The 14742-nt window shown below is 39.3% G+C and overlaps 5 protein-coding genes and 1 non-coding gene across 10 annotated transcripts in view; 3 read left to right on the forward strand and 3 right to left on the reverse strand.

The window, feature by feature from the left end:
* Window positions 1–259: 259 nt before the first annotated feature.
* Window positions 260–3332, reverse strand: LOC122403413 (methylcrotonoyl-CoA carboxylase subunit alpha, mitochondrial). Its single transcript, XM_043406925.1, has 9 exons — window positions 3027–3332; window positions 2882–2951; window positions 2424–2808; window positions 2007–2341; window positions 1639–1935; window positions 1264–1476; window positions 712–1206; window positions 446–634; window positions 260–370 (listed from the first exon to the last, which is right to left on the reverse strand). Exons 1-9 carry the CDS (start codon window positions 3062–3064, stop codon window positions 260–262), a joined length of 2133 nt encoding a protein of 710 aa, XP_043262860.1. The 5' UTR covers window positions 3065–3332.
* A 52-nt stretch (window positions 3333–3384) lies between these two features.
* On the reverse strand, window positions 3385–3458 carry Trnai-aau. Its single transcript has one exon. It is a non-coding gene; the product is annotated as a tRNA-Ile (tRNA).
* A 267-nt stretch (window positions 3459–3725) lies between these two features.
* Window positions 3726–4992, reverse strand: LOC122401419. The gene is made up of 3 exons (XM_043403534.1): window positions 4854–4992; window positions 4548–4721; window positions 3726–4471 (listed from the first exon to the last, which is right to left on the reverse strand). Exons 1-3 carry the CDS (start codon window positions 4854–4856, stop codon window positions 3842–3844), a joined length of 807 nt encoding a protein of 268 aa, XP_043259469.1. The 5' UTR covers window positions 4857–4992; the 3' UTR covers window positions 3726–3841.
* Window positions 4993–5647: 655 nt separating this feature from the next.
* LOC122404426 (39S ribosomal protein L14, mitochondrial) lies at window positions 5648–7166 on the forward strand. 4 transcript variants are annotated; one of them, XM_043408368.1, is made up of 3 exons: window positions 5648–5778; window positions 6461–6664; window positions 6726–7166. In XM_043408368.1, exons 1-3 carry the CDS (start codon window positions 5757–5759, stop codon window positions 6977–6979), a joined length of 480 nt encoding a protein of 159 aa, XP_043264303.1. In that variant the 5' UTR covers window positions 5648–5756; the 3' UTR covers window positions 6980–7166. The 4 variants fall into 4 exon arrangements, with proteins under 4 accessions (XP_043264303.1, XP_043264304.1, XP_043264305.1 ...); XM_043408369.1 differs by lacking the exon at window positions 5648–5778 and adding an exon at window positions 6013–6143 and having other exon boundaries at window positions 6726–7157; XM_043408370.1 differs by lacking the exon at window positions 5648–5778 and adding an exon at window positions 6042–6162 and having other exon boundaries at window positions 6726–7159.
* Window positions 7167–7526: 360 nt separating this feature from the next.
* LOC122404425 (mitochondrial import receptor subunit TOM40 homolog 1) lies at window positions 7527–10375 on the forward strand. Its single transcript, XM_043408367.1, has 6 exons — window positions 7527–8091; window positions 8238–8352; window positions 8426–8679; window positions 8749–8910; window positions 8982–9131; window positions 9202–10375. The coding sequence occupies exons 1-6, from the start codon at window positions 7914–7916 to the stop codon at window positions 9339–9341; spliced, it is 999 nt and encodes a 332-aa protein (XP_043264302.1). The 5' UTR covers window positions 7527–7913; the 3' UTR covers window positions 9342–10375.
* Window positions 10376–11964: 1589 nt separating this feature from the next.
* The window catches only part of LOC122398795 (box A-binding factor-like), a 70729-nt gene continuing 67951 nt past the window's right edge, over window positions 11965–14742 (forward strand). For both annotated transcript variants that reach the window (XM_043398998.1, XM_043399007.1), the window contains exons 1-2: window positions 11965–12083; window positions 13313–14478. In XM_043398998.1, coding sequence (XP_043254933.1) covers window positions 14412–14478 — 67 coding nt within the window. In that variant the 5' untranslated portion in view covers window positions 11965–12083; window positions 13313–14411. The remainder of the gene's footprint in view (window positions 12084–13312; window positions 14479–14742) is intronic.

The raw sequence follows: 14742 nt of genomic DNA on the forward strand, positions 1-14742 counted from the left end.
ATAAGTTCCTTCTTCTTGGCAAGTTTCTAATTCTCGCGTCGTTGAAACGCTATGGAGTTATTTAAACTTTGTAGTAAATTATCAATCCAACGAACAGATTATTTATTAAATACGCATTATTACATTTTAAGACACGTGTATATACGTATATATAAAAATATAAAATATTGTTGTCTTTTGCTTTAATCTAAGTTAAGGATGGGTATTACAAATAAATTACACGACAAGTATAACAAATATAACTTTTAATTTTTACACTCTAAGACGCAGAATTAGCTAACTTGACGAGAATTTTATTTTTGGGCACGTTATCTCCTATTGAACACGACACCTTCTCGACGGTGGCATTTATGGATGCTCTGATAGTATGCTGTGAACAAACGGAATGTTATCTTTTGAGTTTGGCCGCCATATTGAAAATTGATCACGAAAGACATAAACGTACTTCCATCTTCATGGCATTAATAACAAGCAAAGCGTCGCCGATCTTTACAACGTCTCCTTCGGCGACGAATAATTTCTCTACGAAGCCCGGCATAGGACTTAGAGCCTTATATGGATCTGTTTCGACATTGTTACCTTCAAAATTGGACAAAAATTTCATAGTAGGCTCTTCGAACTGCCATTCGCGATCCTGTGACAAAAAAAATTCGATTTAAGGCATTTTTGAATGTTTTTAGATTGGGGTGTCTATGAAACGAATCGGCTAACCTTGGTGAATAAATGTAATTTGTTATGAATTTTAGTTACTGTCGTCCGGGTGATCCATTCGTCAATTTCAATAGATAATTCTAACGAGTTTTTCCTTTTCTTTAATGCACCTGTTACTCTTCTCCAAGGACCAATCTTACCGACTCTCATACGATACACCTCAGGTTCGACGTATCTTACTTCAATCTCGACATCGTCCCCAGAAACGTTAAAACGAAAAGTTCGCGTTAAAGAATGGTTCAATCTAGCTCCGGTTTCAGTCGCGAAAGGACTGAAAGGATCGGAAGTTGTAAGAGAAGACTGTAAAGAGCGCATATCTTCGTAAAGTATTGAAGCAAGAGCAGCTTGCACCGCAACTTCGCTCGGCACTTTTAACTTGGGAAACAGGTCTTGATAATGTTCTTCTATGAACCCTGTATGCACTTGACCTTGTTGAAAGCTAGGATGAGAGCATAAATCTTTGATGAATTCTATATTAGTGTCGAGCCCGGCAATCTGAAAACACAGTAAAATGGTGAAACTTCTTGGAGTCTTAAAACTTTCAATGCTTACATTGTATCCGTTCAGCTTTGATCTAAGTATGGCCAATGCTTCTCCTCTATCTTTTCCCCAGACAACCAGTTTTGCGATCATCGGGTCATAATGTACCGATACTTCGTCTTTCTCGCGAACTCCGGTCTCGACTCGAACTGTCTTTGACACGACTTCCGGAACTCTCAAGTACGACAGATGCCCAGCTCCTGGTAGGAAACCGTTCCTTGGATTCTATGATTTATTGCAACGACGTACAAACTCAAGCAAAAAACAAATAAGCTACGAGCAATATCGCTATCCACAAACCACGCAGTTACAAAGAAACATAGATTTACCTTATTCTGTAATCGAAACAAACAATCAAGCCATTCGTAAAAAAACTAATTCACTCACCTCGGCGTAAATCCTTGCCTCAAACGCGTGTCCATGGAAATTGATCTGTTCTTGATTTAGCGGGAGTTCTTCGCCCGTAGCAACTCGTAATTGCCATTCGACCAAATCCAGCCCCGTAATTGCCTCCGTAATAGGATGCTCCACTTGAAGACGCGTGTTCATTTCCATAAAATGGAAGGTGTTCGCGTCGCGGTTCATTATAAATTCGACAGTACCCGCGCCAACGTATCCTACTGCTTTCGCAGCTCGAACTGCCGTCATACCTAAGTCCAATCTTAAATCTGCCGAGATACCTGGCTATTGTGATCATGATCATTAGACATTTGTAACTGTACGACTATGAACTTTCGTAAACCGGACATACGTACTGCAGGAGCTTCTTCGATAATCTTCTGATGTCTTCTTTGAACGGAACAATCCCTTTCGAACAAGTGAACGACGTTTCCGTGTTTATCGGCAAAGACTTGTACTTCGACGTGTCTCGGTTCACTGACATATTGCTCGATCAAAATTGCAGAATCTCCAAATGCTTTTTCAGATTCGGTTCTTGCACCTTCCAAAGCCTCTGCGAACTCTGATTCTTTTAAAACAATTCTCATTCCTTTTCCTCCTCCGCCGCGTACAGCCTTTAACATTAACGGAAAACCTATTTCTCTAGCTTTCAGTAGCAAGGTTCCATCGGATTGGTCGTCTCCGTGGTATCCTGCATTCGTTGGCAACAAACATAGCACGTTGATAATAATTTTATGCGCGTCGTTGTATACTTTTAATCAAGTGGACTGTACCGGCTATAACAGGAACTCCAGCATCGATCATCATAGCTTTCGAAACATTTTTTATTCCCATGTTTTTAATTGCATTTGCTGGAGGTCCGATAAATATAATGTTCTCCTTCTCACAAACCTCCGCAAATTCTGCATTTTCCGAGAGGAATCCGTAGCCAGGGTGTATCGCTTGACATTTTGAAGTTTTTGCTATAGATATGATTTTATCCTGCCGCAAGTAACTCTGGCTAGAAGACGCAGGACCGATGCGATAAGCTTCATCCGCTTGCTCTACGTGCATAGAATGACGATCCGCATCGCTGTAAACAGCGACGGTTCTTATTCCCAGTTTCTTGGCTGTTCTTATAACACGGCATGCTATCTCCCCTCTATTTGCAATAAGAATCTATAACACAAACGATTATAATTGATAAACATAGAATTATTTACAAAATCGTAAACAACAAGTTAATTCTCACTTTGTTAAATTTGTTTGTTGAGATTCTTGAGCAATGCAAATTTTGTACCTTTGGAAATAGCACGCTCCACCTGGACAATAATAAATATGTAATAATTTTAGATGCTTGTACAGTAAATCGGAACTATTTTTTGTAGTTTACTTACTGCATAAATAGAGCCTTCATTTTTTCAATTCGATACATGTTCTTGTCCTATAACATAACGCGGCAAAGAATAACGAATGTCGTTCTAGATCATGCTTATACGTATGGTAAACAACGAAGATAAACATGATCATCACCGAAAAGTTTTATCGAAAGGTTATACACATATATTACTACAAGTCACTGCATGTAGATAAGATAATGCATACACGGCTTTCAATTCATATGCACGAACAGTAGTAGCCTAATTCATGATACCCTTATCAGGCATTTTTGTTTCTCTTTTATTTACCAACGTGGTTATATAATTTAGCGTGTATTTCGTAAGCAATCATTTTTTCATTGAAAAAAAAAAAATTTGGCCCATGAGGGGATCGAACCCGCGACCTTCGCGTTATTAGCACGACGCTCTAACCAACTGAGCTAATGGGCCAACACGTTTCAACGTGAAGGAAAGTATGTGATAAATCAAAAATGCTATTTTAAAATTCGTCACATTAAAATTTATAGTCAAATAGAAACTGATCGATCATTGTTCGAAACGTAGACTTGGGATTCATTTTGACTCGAGTATAGTCTAACATTCTATTTGGTGTTGGGTGATAATAAATGTATTACATAGTTGTAACATGTTAAACAATTTTTATATATAATAAATACATAGAATGTACAATAGTTTAAATCGTAGCGATACATTTTGTTTTGAACTGTACAGTATTTTTAATATCGTACATCAAACGTGGAAATTTGTACCAAATAACGTGTCCTTATTTTACATAAGATCAATAGAGATCATAAAGATCGAAGGAGGAAAAATTAATAAAGCAAACGAGGCGAAAATGCGTGATAATTTTTCATTCTCTTTCCGATCGGTTCATAATCGCAGACTTCTATATCAGATTCGGAAGAAGTGCTAATTTCCACAATATTGGTTCTTTCGCATTGATGATCTAATTCTAATACTTCCTCGTCCTCTCCAGAGCATACATCTATCTCCGATTCTATGTCGTTATCCTGAATTTTTAAAATCATCTCCTTGGATATGGAAGGGTTTGAATCAGTGTTAGAGTTCTCCAAATCAGTCAATGTATCGTTCTCTTGATCATTTTGCAGTTCAATCTCAGTTTCTTGATCGAATAACTGCGAATTAAAATCTAAAGGCATGCTTGTCTCATCGACGTTAATCACATCTTCAATTATAATTCTGTTGTTCGATACTTTATCGCTGATCGAATTCACATTTTCCTTTAATTGATTATCCTTTTCGTTCTGAGATACCTTTGTACGTTCTATACTTAAACCGAATTCATCTTCGTTAATCGAATCAGACCTATCGTTTAGCGAGCGTAACGAATAAAGCAGTCGGGATCGCAAATTTATATACAATTGTACATTCTGGAAACATTTGTTACACAAGTTAACAGATTTCTTGTCAGACTGCGCAATCTAAAAATAAAAAAGAGAAATTTAAATTTGATCCTGAACAATTAACTGTACGATGAGTTCCAAAGAACAGACTCACTTTTTCACCTGTAATTAATTCGATGCTACGACTTAATTTCAGTTGTTTCTTAGTTTCATTGGTTTTAATACCATTTTCGACGCAATCATCTACAGAAATCCATAACGTTTCGTCGAATACGTTCTTCCGTTCGTTGTCTGAAAGTGTTTCGAAACATCCGCAACAAACAGTTTGCTACAATTGCATATGAACAAATCAATTTAATAATAATTCATTTAATTTCGGTAAAACAAAATATGTAAATGTATTTTCAGGTTATGCTCGATGACGTGTTATTTATTTCGTAAATGGTGTAAAAGCCCGTACCATTTTGTTCCTTGTAATAAGGAAAATTTGCTTTCCACAAAACTAATCGTTGATAATTCTAAGGAATTATTTCAGTGTTTTCTATAATGTTTACAGTACACGACAGCATAGTAAACAATACGACTGGGCATGCTAAAAATAATCCCTACCACATGTGTGTATATATGCATGTATAATCTCATGTAGAAACGTCCAGAAGTTTACTAGGTATATGCATGCACGGGCTTGCATGCAACCATTCGTACATGCACATGACTGTGTACACAATTAAATATATCACTTAAATATATCACATTAATAAACAGTCAACATCATCATTGAAAAACTTTATTATCTTATATGTACTTGTTCCAAGTTTGTGTATTCAGGAAAACAATTAAAGAAAACACATATATGTTATTTAAGTATTTATTATATAGTACAATTAAATGTTCATCTCATGTTTACAACCTTTCCATCGGAGATGATATAAGACTTAATAGAATACAATCTGCTTCTAGAATGGTTAAATCTGTTGTTGCTCCTAAGAACCTCGTGGACAATTCCAATGTTTTTATCCTTAATTTGACTTTAGAACCTCTGACGTACATACTAAAATAGTAAAATAATTAACATTTGTCGGGACTACAACTTTGACTATATCTTACCTAGAATCGACTTTAGGTCTTGGACATACGCAATGAAATTTCCATCCAAAGTCTACGTATAGATCGTCATCAACAACATGAAAAATTTCTCCTTCTACGATCTTTCCGTTGGGATCTCCTAACTGAAATGTTAATTAATGTTATTAGAAATACGAACGATGTTTTCTTTTCATTGTTTCAATAACATGATTTGCAGAAATAATATTAGACTACGCAAAGTTATTAAATATATGATATTTACATCCATAAACTTTGAATGCCGAAGCAACGAAGCAAAGGTGTGAGATTGCGGAGTTTTTAAAATATTATCTTCTTGAATAATAGATTCAAATTTGTCGAAAGCTTGCGCGTAACCAGATAGTTTAGGTTTCGTAATATTTTCATTTTGATCCTCTGTATTTGTTGGTGTTTCATCCGAACTTTTCTCTGTGCTATAATTTCGTACGAATATCGAACTCGTTCGGAATTCATAAACGGATCGTAATTGTTTTATTAATTTCCCGTACAGTTGTATTTTGTCCATGATAGCTCGCAGACAATGTGATTTCTGTAAAAAATTTGTAGGTTATGTTTCAACGTTTACCTTCGATCGGGTGTTCTAAACATTGAATCTAAACATTGAAAAATCTGCCGTTGTTTTAAGGTGATTGCAAACAATTTATCCGAGTTATGCTCTTAACATTACGTGACAACGAAATAAGATTAACAGAATCGAGATTAAACGCATAGCATACAATTATTTAATTCCGAACCGAGTGAACGCGTTGAAATTTGTTGAACGCGTTTTTAAACTAAAGATAAACCAACTCTGTGTTTTCCAGTCATTTACGAGCTTTGAAATTAGGTATAATTAGGCGAAGAAGTTACTTTTATACAAGTTACTTATGTGATTTTTATTTTACGAAGTTTATATTTATAACCTCATTGTTGATGAAAAAACGCGATGTTTCTATTTTCCAGAAAACGTTGCAGCAATGTCTGTTTGCCCCGTGCCGTTCAATATTTTATCTAGAAGCGTTTCTACATCAACGATATCGAATCAAATAATTAAACTAACACGCTTAAGAGTAGTGGATAACAGTGAAATTGGGAAGCAGGCTATGTTGGAAGGAAAACCACCGCGCTGTATACATGTTTACAATAAAAAAGGCGTAGGACTTATTGGTAAGTTGATCGCGGAATGGCTTCGATGGTAGTTTTATATCTCCCTATTTAAACAATGTAGGAGACAGAGTGTTAGTTGCGATAAAAGGTGAAAAGAAGAAAGGTATATTGGTCGGGCTGAAGAAACATCAAAATGCAAAGGTGCCAAAATTTGATAGCAACAATTTAGTTCTCATAGATGACAATGGAACACCTTTGGGTACTAGAATTCATGTACCGATTCCACATATCCTTCGTACAATGATGAAAGAGAAGTCGTACGCCAAAGGTGCAGATTACACAAAATTGTTAGCCATTGCCTCAAAATTTGTTTAATTAATTTGTACAGCTGGTGCATTTAATCTTTAGATATTAATGTATTACTAGATATATACAATATAGACAATTAAAATTTTCCATTGAACGCATTGGGTCATGATCTGTCGCATTCTCTATAAAGGTTATGTCCAATGAAAGAATATTTAAAACAATGCGGATTTCGAATCATTTAGCATCAGTTTGAACGTATATTGTATTATAACAGAGATTCGAATAGATTCAAATCCTATCCATTACTTACATACAGTCTAGAGCGACATTGGAATGAAAGTTCGGATGTTTCTAACTTAAGGTCCTGTGCATGTTAAACCGATCAACGCGTAACGATGTTTTCGTAATAACGTACAAATATCTCGTGCATTTTTCTTTTAATAAATTGCTTGTCGTGAGTCTGAATATTATTGATCTTACAACAAACAATATCGCAACTGAAGCGTTTTCTGATTTCATTTTTCCTCCATAGTTAAGCATGAACATGGTTGCGCAATATAACCTAGCTATATTCACGCATGAACAATAAAGTCGGGGTCGTAACACATACTATAACAAAGACAGGAACCGTAGTAACGTCGATATAGAAATATGGTTTTATATATAGTATAATTAAAATATAAAAATTAATACAATTAGGAAATTGATCGGTCGTTCATTGAGTATTCACCGGCGTGCTGCTATGTGAAACCGTAGTTCGAGAAAGAGAGATACATATCTCGTGGTCTAGGCGGCAGTGGTTGTCTTTTACAAATGGCGACTCACGGAGAAGCACGCCGACTCGTTTGACCGCGAGGGTTTTCCATCGACGATTGTTGTGTAAATACGTATTTATCGTTCACGTATAAGGGTTCACGTTCTGTATAGCAGTTCAAGCGATCTGCTATCCACATTTCGAAAGCAAAAATCATAGAAATTGTTAGGCATAAAATTCGACGAAATGGGAAACGTATTAGCAGCCATTGGACCTCCTCCACCTCCGCCGCCACCTCCAGCTCCAGGTTTGGTAACGAATTTAGGAAAGCAAGACACTTCTACGGGTTTGATCACACCTACCGAAGGATCGGATCGTCTAGAAAATCCGGGCACGATCGAGGACCTTCACAAGAAATGCAAAGGTATGTACAGTTTAGTTTATTGCTTTTTATCGCCGATACTTTCTTAGATTCTTTTACTTCTTTCTTATTATTTTGTCTGTTTTTGTCACCTTATTCTTACTAAAGCAATGACACGCGTTTTACCAATGATTTTCATTCAAATACAGATGTGTTCCCTGTAAACTTCGAAGGAGCGAAACTAATGTTCAACAAAGGTCTTAGTAATCACTTTCAAATTTCTCATACGATAAATATGAGCTCGTTTGCACCGTCCGGATATAGGTAAGGTTAAATGCGATTGGATCTTTGCGTTTAGTTTGATCTGATGCTGATGACGCCGTTCCATTTTATTCAGGTTTGGTGCAACGTACGTTGGTACAAAGCAGCCGGTACCTTCGGAGGCTTATCCTGTCTTATTAGGTGATATCGATTCGTGTGGAAATCTTAATGCTAATATCATTCATCAGTTTGGTCAGAGACTGAGAGGAAAATTAGCAACTCAAGTACAAAAGAGTAAATATACTGCAGTGCAAGTGGCAACAGATTATCGCGGCGATGCTTACACTGTGTCTTTGGCTGTGGGTAATCCAGATATACTTAGTGGTTCTGGTAAGCACGCGAGGTAAAAATCGATTACGCAGAATCGTGGAAACGATCATGGCATGGAATTGTTTCCAGGTGTTTTTGTGATGCAGTATCTTCAAAGCATAACATCGTCTGTCGCTCTCGGTGCTGAAGTCGCCTATCAGCGGGGTCCTGGCGTACCAGGAGGTCAGGTTGCCGCTGTTTCACCCGCCATAAGGTATATAAACGGAGATTCTACAATAAGTGCAAATCTAGGTACGTAGAGAGCATTATGTGTTTTTTTATGCAACTGCGAAACTGTTAGCAATGAATCTGTGTTTCGTTAGGAACGACCGGTTGCCATCTCTGTTTTCATCAAAAAGCTAGTCAACAGTTACAATTTGGCGTGGAATTAGATATTATTAGTAGAATACAGGAATCCACTGGAACCATTGCCTATCAAATTGATTTACCCAAGGCAGATTTAATATTCAAAGGTTCGGTATCCTTCTTGCGTGTTCTAATTCGTTGTCGAGACGTTGGAGTACTTAAAAATTTTCATTGCAGGAAGCGTCGACTCGAACTGGACAGTGGGTGCTGTCTTGGAAAAGAAATTACAGCCGTTGCCATTTACGTTTGTGTTAAGCGGTATGATGAATCATAGTAAAGAACAATTTAGATTGGGCTGTGGATTGATAATTGGTTAAGGGTATCCTGTAGTCCAATAATGGTTGCGTATGTGATCTAGCCAAACGATTGAAAGGAAAGCGACGGGGGTATCTCGATTTCTGTGCACTCCGCTTAAGAGAACGTTGTAATTAGTATCAATAATGTTCATCCAATTCCCCTTCCTTTGTTGATTACCTCATCAGTTCATCGATCGTGTTTCTATGATCGTGTTGTTTGATTATTTTTATTAAAGAAACACCGTACCAACAGGGTTTGAGCGTTGTGTATATTCCTTTAATTCTATGGCATGCGTAGCTTATTGTTTCGAATATCGAGTATAAATTATTGAATTTTATCGGTTGTTTTTACGATGTTTATTCCAGTTTCGTTGGACGTAGAGATATAGCGAGTCTGCACATTCGTCATCCGCGTGTACAGGTGTATAAAAATATATCTACTCCCGGGAAATAGTACGAGGTTCTCGTTTAAAGCGGACTGCAGGGGGTTGAAACATGTTGCAATGGATTTAAGCGAAGGGTTTAACATCGATTGACTTAACCCGTCGCTCGAGTCGATGCCTGGAATCGCAATATGTTTCAGCTTCTGCAGACCGCTTAAATTTAACTATACATATACAAATGTGCGTGCATGCGAGCACATAAACCCTTGAAGTCTATGTTGTAACGATATTTTTTACGAGATCACATCGAGTTTAAGGAATTGTCAACGTTGAAAAGTTTTTACTACTGCCATTCACATTATGTCGAGACCGTCAGACTTGAATAAACTATATAGATTTTACGTTCGGTTCGATCCATTTATTCGAATCGGAAAAACAATGAATCATCGGTTATTTATTTCTTCATTTCGCCTATTTAGGAACCGCATCGTTAATACCAGGTACAATGGTTCGGTATTTGTCTCGCAAAGAAAACGCTGATGATTTCGAAAGAAAGCGTTTCGAGATACAAGAAAAATAAAAAAAATGTGTATTGCTAAAGTCAGTGCGATTTAAGTCCTGCGAAAAGTAAAGAAAAGTGAAAAACAATGTATTAAAATGACTCATTGAAGAATCGAGCCCGTATCGAACACGATCAAACGAAGGTAGAATAAAGTTGACATTGAGAAACAGTTTTAGGATAGAATTTTTCGTTCCTCGTACCTCTCCGGCCTTTTCCGACTCTTCGATTCTTTCAAACGACTAATTAGCTATAATGTAATCGATTGTAAAATTTTTGTAAAAAATAATACGGTTCGTCGACTCGTAGGCGTTATCGATTTTTTAATGGATCGAGTGGAAGCCTAATGATTTTTTTCTGCTCGTAATATTTCGCGAGGCCACGTGAAAACTGTATCGTTCGATAATAGTAAACAAAAATATGAAGCATAACAGCTAGAAACGAGGTTAGTAAAAAAATGTTTGTGCAAATGCTGATAGTGAATGCATTTCTAATGACTCGATCGTCGTTGTACCCTATCAACAGCCCTTGTACGATGTTCGTTCGTCCATGTATCGCGTTCGAAAGAACAGAACACGTGTTGTTGAACGAAAACGACCTTTGACCCGTTGTCTGATCGGCCATCTTTGTTTCACGTAATTATAAGACGAGTCGCTTTTACCTTGAATGAAATAACGGCGTAAACGCGTCGTGGTAGTTGAGCGCGATAACAACAATTTGTTCATTTTTTTCTGTGGAATAATTCGGTCGCTCTTTTTGCTCAGACGCGAGGGTACGCAAAAAAAAAAGAAAAGTTGCTAACGTCTGACGGTATCGCAGAAGCAAACAATACACGATTAGGCGGGAGATCGTTAAAAGAAGTTAGCAACGCGAACTCGAATCTGTCCGATGCGTTGGTAAAACGAGGTTCGAGATTATGCTGTCGAGAATCGTAAGGCGGTTTTCTCGACTTTCGATGATCAACGGTCAATCAAAACAGACTACGAGAAGTTTAAACGTTTAGTTATATTCGACTTTTATTTCAATTCCAACGGTACTATCTTTCCTTTGCTACTTCCGTGTAACGAAATGTAATTTCAAGTATACTGTTACGTCTGATACCCGCGAAGTACTAAACTGCGGTATTTGAATAGTATGCATAATGTATTAGAGAGGTTAGTAAAATTGTTATCGTACGATGGAGATAGGTTTCAAAGTATAAATGCGAAGGGCTCGCGTAGGCATAAGGTTAGTGATTTTGCACGCCATCTCGAGTTTGAGGTAAAGGACCCATTTACTGCCACCTACCCAATTACAGTCACACTAAACTGTTTTATTTAAAGTACCATGTAAGCATCACATAGTTACGGACGAAACAATCTAGCATACAATTATAGGTGTAATTAACACGATGAAAGTGGCAATATTTGAACATTTAGCGTACGAGGTAAATCGAAGAAAGTTCGAACATTAATGTCGCGGTCTGTTGTTAATTTATGATCTACGGAATGCTCGAGACGTTATTTCAGATTCCATATTCCACGTTTTTGTTTATACGTTATTCGTATAGTTCGATGATTTGGAAGTAGGGACGGTCGACCTCTATCGTACCTCCATCGAAGTATTCGTGCGATGCCCCCTTTGCGTGTTAGGCTTTATCGCTGGAACGTACCGCCATTATTTCGTCTATGGAGTGATTTTGAACGTTCGTCCGTCCGTTGAAAGAACGTTGTATTCGATTTACATGATTCGTTTCAAGAGATTCGAACACAGAACATTTCGAGAATGTCGTTCCCTCGATTTAGCCACGTGACCATGCATGCGATGGTGTCGAAGAAATTTGTAAGTAAATCAAGCTGTCTGGAACAATTATTTATGGTTATGATATATGTACCTAGATGATGGTTTCGTGGTATGGCTTTCGCGGAACGCGTGTGCAATGCGACGAATGGAATGAATGAACGCGTTCGTTCGATCGATCGATTGTATCAAAGACAAATGAATGAAGAAACTCGTCCTTGGATAGCAACGTATTTCCGGTAACAGATTATCCTTGACCGACCGAAGCAATCGATCGATATTTGATATCGAACAGGAGATTCCATTTGCGGAATACGATCTTCGAACGGGCACAAGACATTGCCCAAACATTTTATCTGGATCTAACCGTTCGATCGAATAACTTTCCGAAAAGATTGCTATACGTTGGTCTTATAGGTTATCTGTTATTAGGATAGTTCATCTCCGCTTTAAATCGTAACTTCTCTATGTGTTCTTTGTTCGTACAAAACGTGTCATTGAAATCTGAACAGGGGCGAATCCAACAAAATGGCGGGCTTGTGTGTAAAAGTATATTTTCAAACTTCCGTTTGTACGATTTGAAATTCGAAATAATTAATTATTTATTCGTGAAAGTTCATACTGAAAAAGGTTAAGAATAAATGAATTTCCAAAAAATCCAAAAATCCGTTTCGGGCATGAATCATGTAAAAACACAGTCGACCGGAGATTCACGATAATTTAGTTCTGCCCTTTGTTCATCGAGTTTGTGTTTCTCATCCGCGATGACAGTTTATGGATGCGTCGTGCGTATTACCATCGATGCAGGTAATCTGTTTACGTCTAGCACGAACCCAGCCGAAAGGAAAATTGCGTGAGTCATCGAGACAAGATTTATGTTGGACAGATTCGGTATGCACGAACCTTGCCCGCCATTGAGATGTCATAGCAACCCGTGACTAAACAATGATAAATATTAGTCGAGTCAACGTTTTCCAATTGCCGTCTAATAGCTATCATAACATCGAAGTATCCGAAAGATAGAATCGATTTTTTTAGGTTAACAAATAAATTTTTCCTCCGGATGTTTCTTCCCAAACTCGTTTAGGGGATTCTTCGAAAATTACAAAACTTGGAAAGCATCACATTTACATTTTTTAGATTTTCATTACACTTGTTCAGAAGCATTTCGATGTTATTTGTTCCCAAGTCTAGTAACTTGGAAGACAACGCGTAGTTGTAAGCTCGAATTGCGGTGTTGCAAGGGTTTAAGCCGATTATTTTTGTTGCAGCTCGTAAATCGTGCACGACGATCGGGCCAATAATTTGGGTCGAGAGGGTAGAAACGGAAGGTAGGTAAACAAAGGTCCGAATGCAACGGCGATCGTCGCGGTGCGACGAGGAGGAGAAGAGGAGGGGATCCGCGGCGGGCGAAGGGGTGGGACGCCGGCGGAGGAGTGGGACGGCGGAGCGAGGCAGCGGCGTGCGTGTATCCCCCGTGCCGGCTGATAAGGAAAACGCGTAGGAAAAGGAAGGAAGAGGCGCATGCGCTTCTCGCGACAGAGACGAGCCGAGAGAATTGGCGCACACGAACGCGGACGCGGCGCCATTGTGTGCGTGCACATCGAGCTACGACGATCCACGTCGACGGAATCGAGTTCACCGCGCGCAATAGTTTTCCCTAGCGCTATTCGCGGTGCCCCCACCAAAGTCCGCGAGCACAGGGGCCACCGAGACTCCCCCGTCCAGCCAACAGGCCGTAGGTGCCCCCTTCGAGAAGTTTAACGTTTCTCCTTGTCCCTCCAACGGACACGTTTCTTTGTTCCCGTTTCGTTCTTACGCAAATTGGAACATGCCCGGTCCCGATTTCGAGCCGACGATCCGATTAAATCGGACGGTATCTGACTCCTCTGTACCTCCGTCCGAATCTGTCTCGACCATCCACGGACTCGCGTTCCCGCGTCTCTCTCGCGCCCGTACGACTCCTCTCTCTCTATCGACCGTGCACTCTTTCTCTCTCTCTCTTTGTCGGTTCCACTCTGCTCGGTGGTTCTCCTCTATGTACATAATACACACCAGCCTCGCTTCCAAGCATAGAGCAGTGGCCAACGCGTGCTCTCCTCTAGCCGGAATTTGCCAAACTTTTTGCCTCGTTTTCACCATATATCGCGGCTCGACGGGATCGTGTGCAACGTCGCGCGGGAACGACGCTTTGTTCGCGCGTACCTTCGAGCAGGAAACGTCGGTTACCGTGTTCGGGGCAGGATATTGTTCAGTGTCGAACCGGGGGGGTAACCGCGGCGGAAACGAAGAGTTCAACGGATCCACGGGTCATTCAGTTCGCGATCAGGAGGAAGGATCGACGGGGAACGGAGGAACGGGGAACGGAGAATGAAGAGGAGGAGGAGCAACGACGAGGACCACGGCGAAACGATGAAACGACGGCAACGCGACTACGGTGAGCGATTCTTATTTTTTTTTTCTTTTCTCTTTTTTTTTATATGACCTCGTATGGAATCGACGCGACGGAAAAGAGTTTCGAGGGTCCCTCTCGTGGAACCGACTGCCGGCCGGTGGTCCGCGAGTCACTGAAGACCGAGGGCCAATCGTGGGGGATGTATATACATACGTTGGATATCAGAGTGATAACTCCGCCACTGGTAGCGATAACGCCGTCTAACTCGGTAGGCTGTCATCGCCGGTTCCCTCGGGCCCATTCGAT

This window comes from Colletes gigas, unplaced genomic scaffold (genome assembly GCF_013123115.1).
Source record: "Colletes gigas isolate AHSC1104 unplaced genomic scaffold, ASM1312311v1 Colletes_gigas_Sc00002, whole genome shotgun sequence".
NCBI classification, from domain to species: Eukaryota; Metazoa; Arthropoda; class Insecta; order Hymenoptera; family Colletidae; genus Colletes; species Colletes gigas.

Coding starts and splice junctions, on each gene's coding strand:
- LOC122401419 (XM_043403534.1), bottom strand. Junction 4,472..4,547: donor AATTAATTACAGGTGAAAAA/GTGAGTCTGTTC, acceptor TTTTATTTTTAG/ATTGCGCAGTCTGACAAGAA.
- LOC122404426 (XM_043408368.1), top strand. CDS start 5,757: ATGCCGAAGCAACGAAGCAAAG. Junction 5,779..6,460: donor GCCGAAGCAACGAAGCAAAG/GTGTGAGATTGC, acceptor TCTATTTTCCAG/AAAACGTTGCAGCAATGTCT. Junction 6,665..6,725: donor AAAAGGCGTAGGACTTATTG/GTAAGTTGATCG, acceptor TAAACAATGTAG/GAGACAGAGTGTTAGTTGCG.
- LOC122403413 (XM_043406925.1), bottom strand. CDS start 3,064: ATGTATCGAATTGAAAAAATGAAGGCTCTATTTATGCA. Junction 1,207..1,263: donor CAAAGCTGAACGGATACAAT/GTAAGCATTGAA, acceptor CTGTGTTTTCAG/ATTGCCGGGCTCGACACTAA. Junction 635..711: donor AATTACATTTATTCACCAAG/GTTAGCCGATTC, acceptor TTTTTGTCACAG/GATCGCGAATGGCAGTTCGA.
- LOC122404425 (XM_043408367.1), top strand. CDS start 7,914: ATGGGAAACGTATTAGCAGCCATTGGACCTCCTCCACCTCCGCCGCCA. Junction 8,092..8,237: donor CCTTCACAAGAAATGCAAAG/GTATGTACAGTT, acceptor ATTCAAATACAG/ATGTGTTCCCTGTAAACTTC. Junction 8,353..8,425: donor TTTGCACCGTCCGGATATAG/GTAAGGTTAAAT, acceptor CATTTTATTCAG/GTTTGGTGCAACGTACGTTG.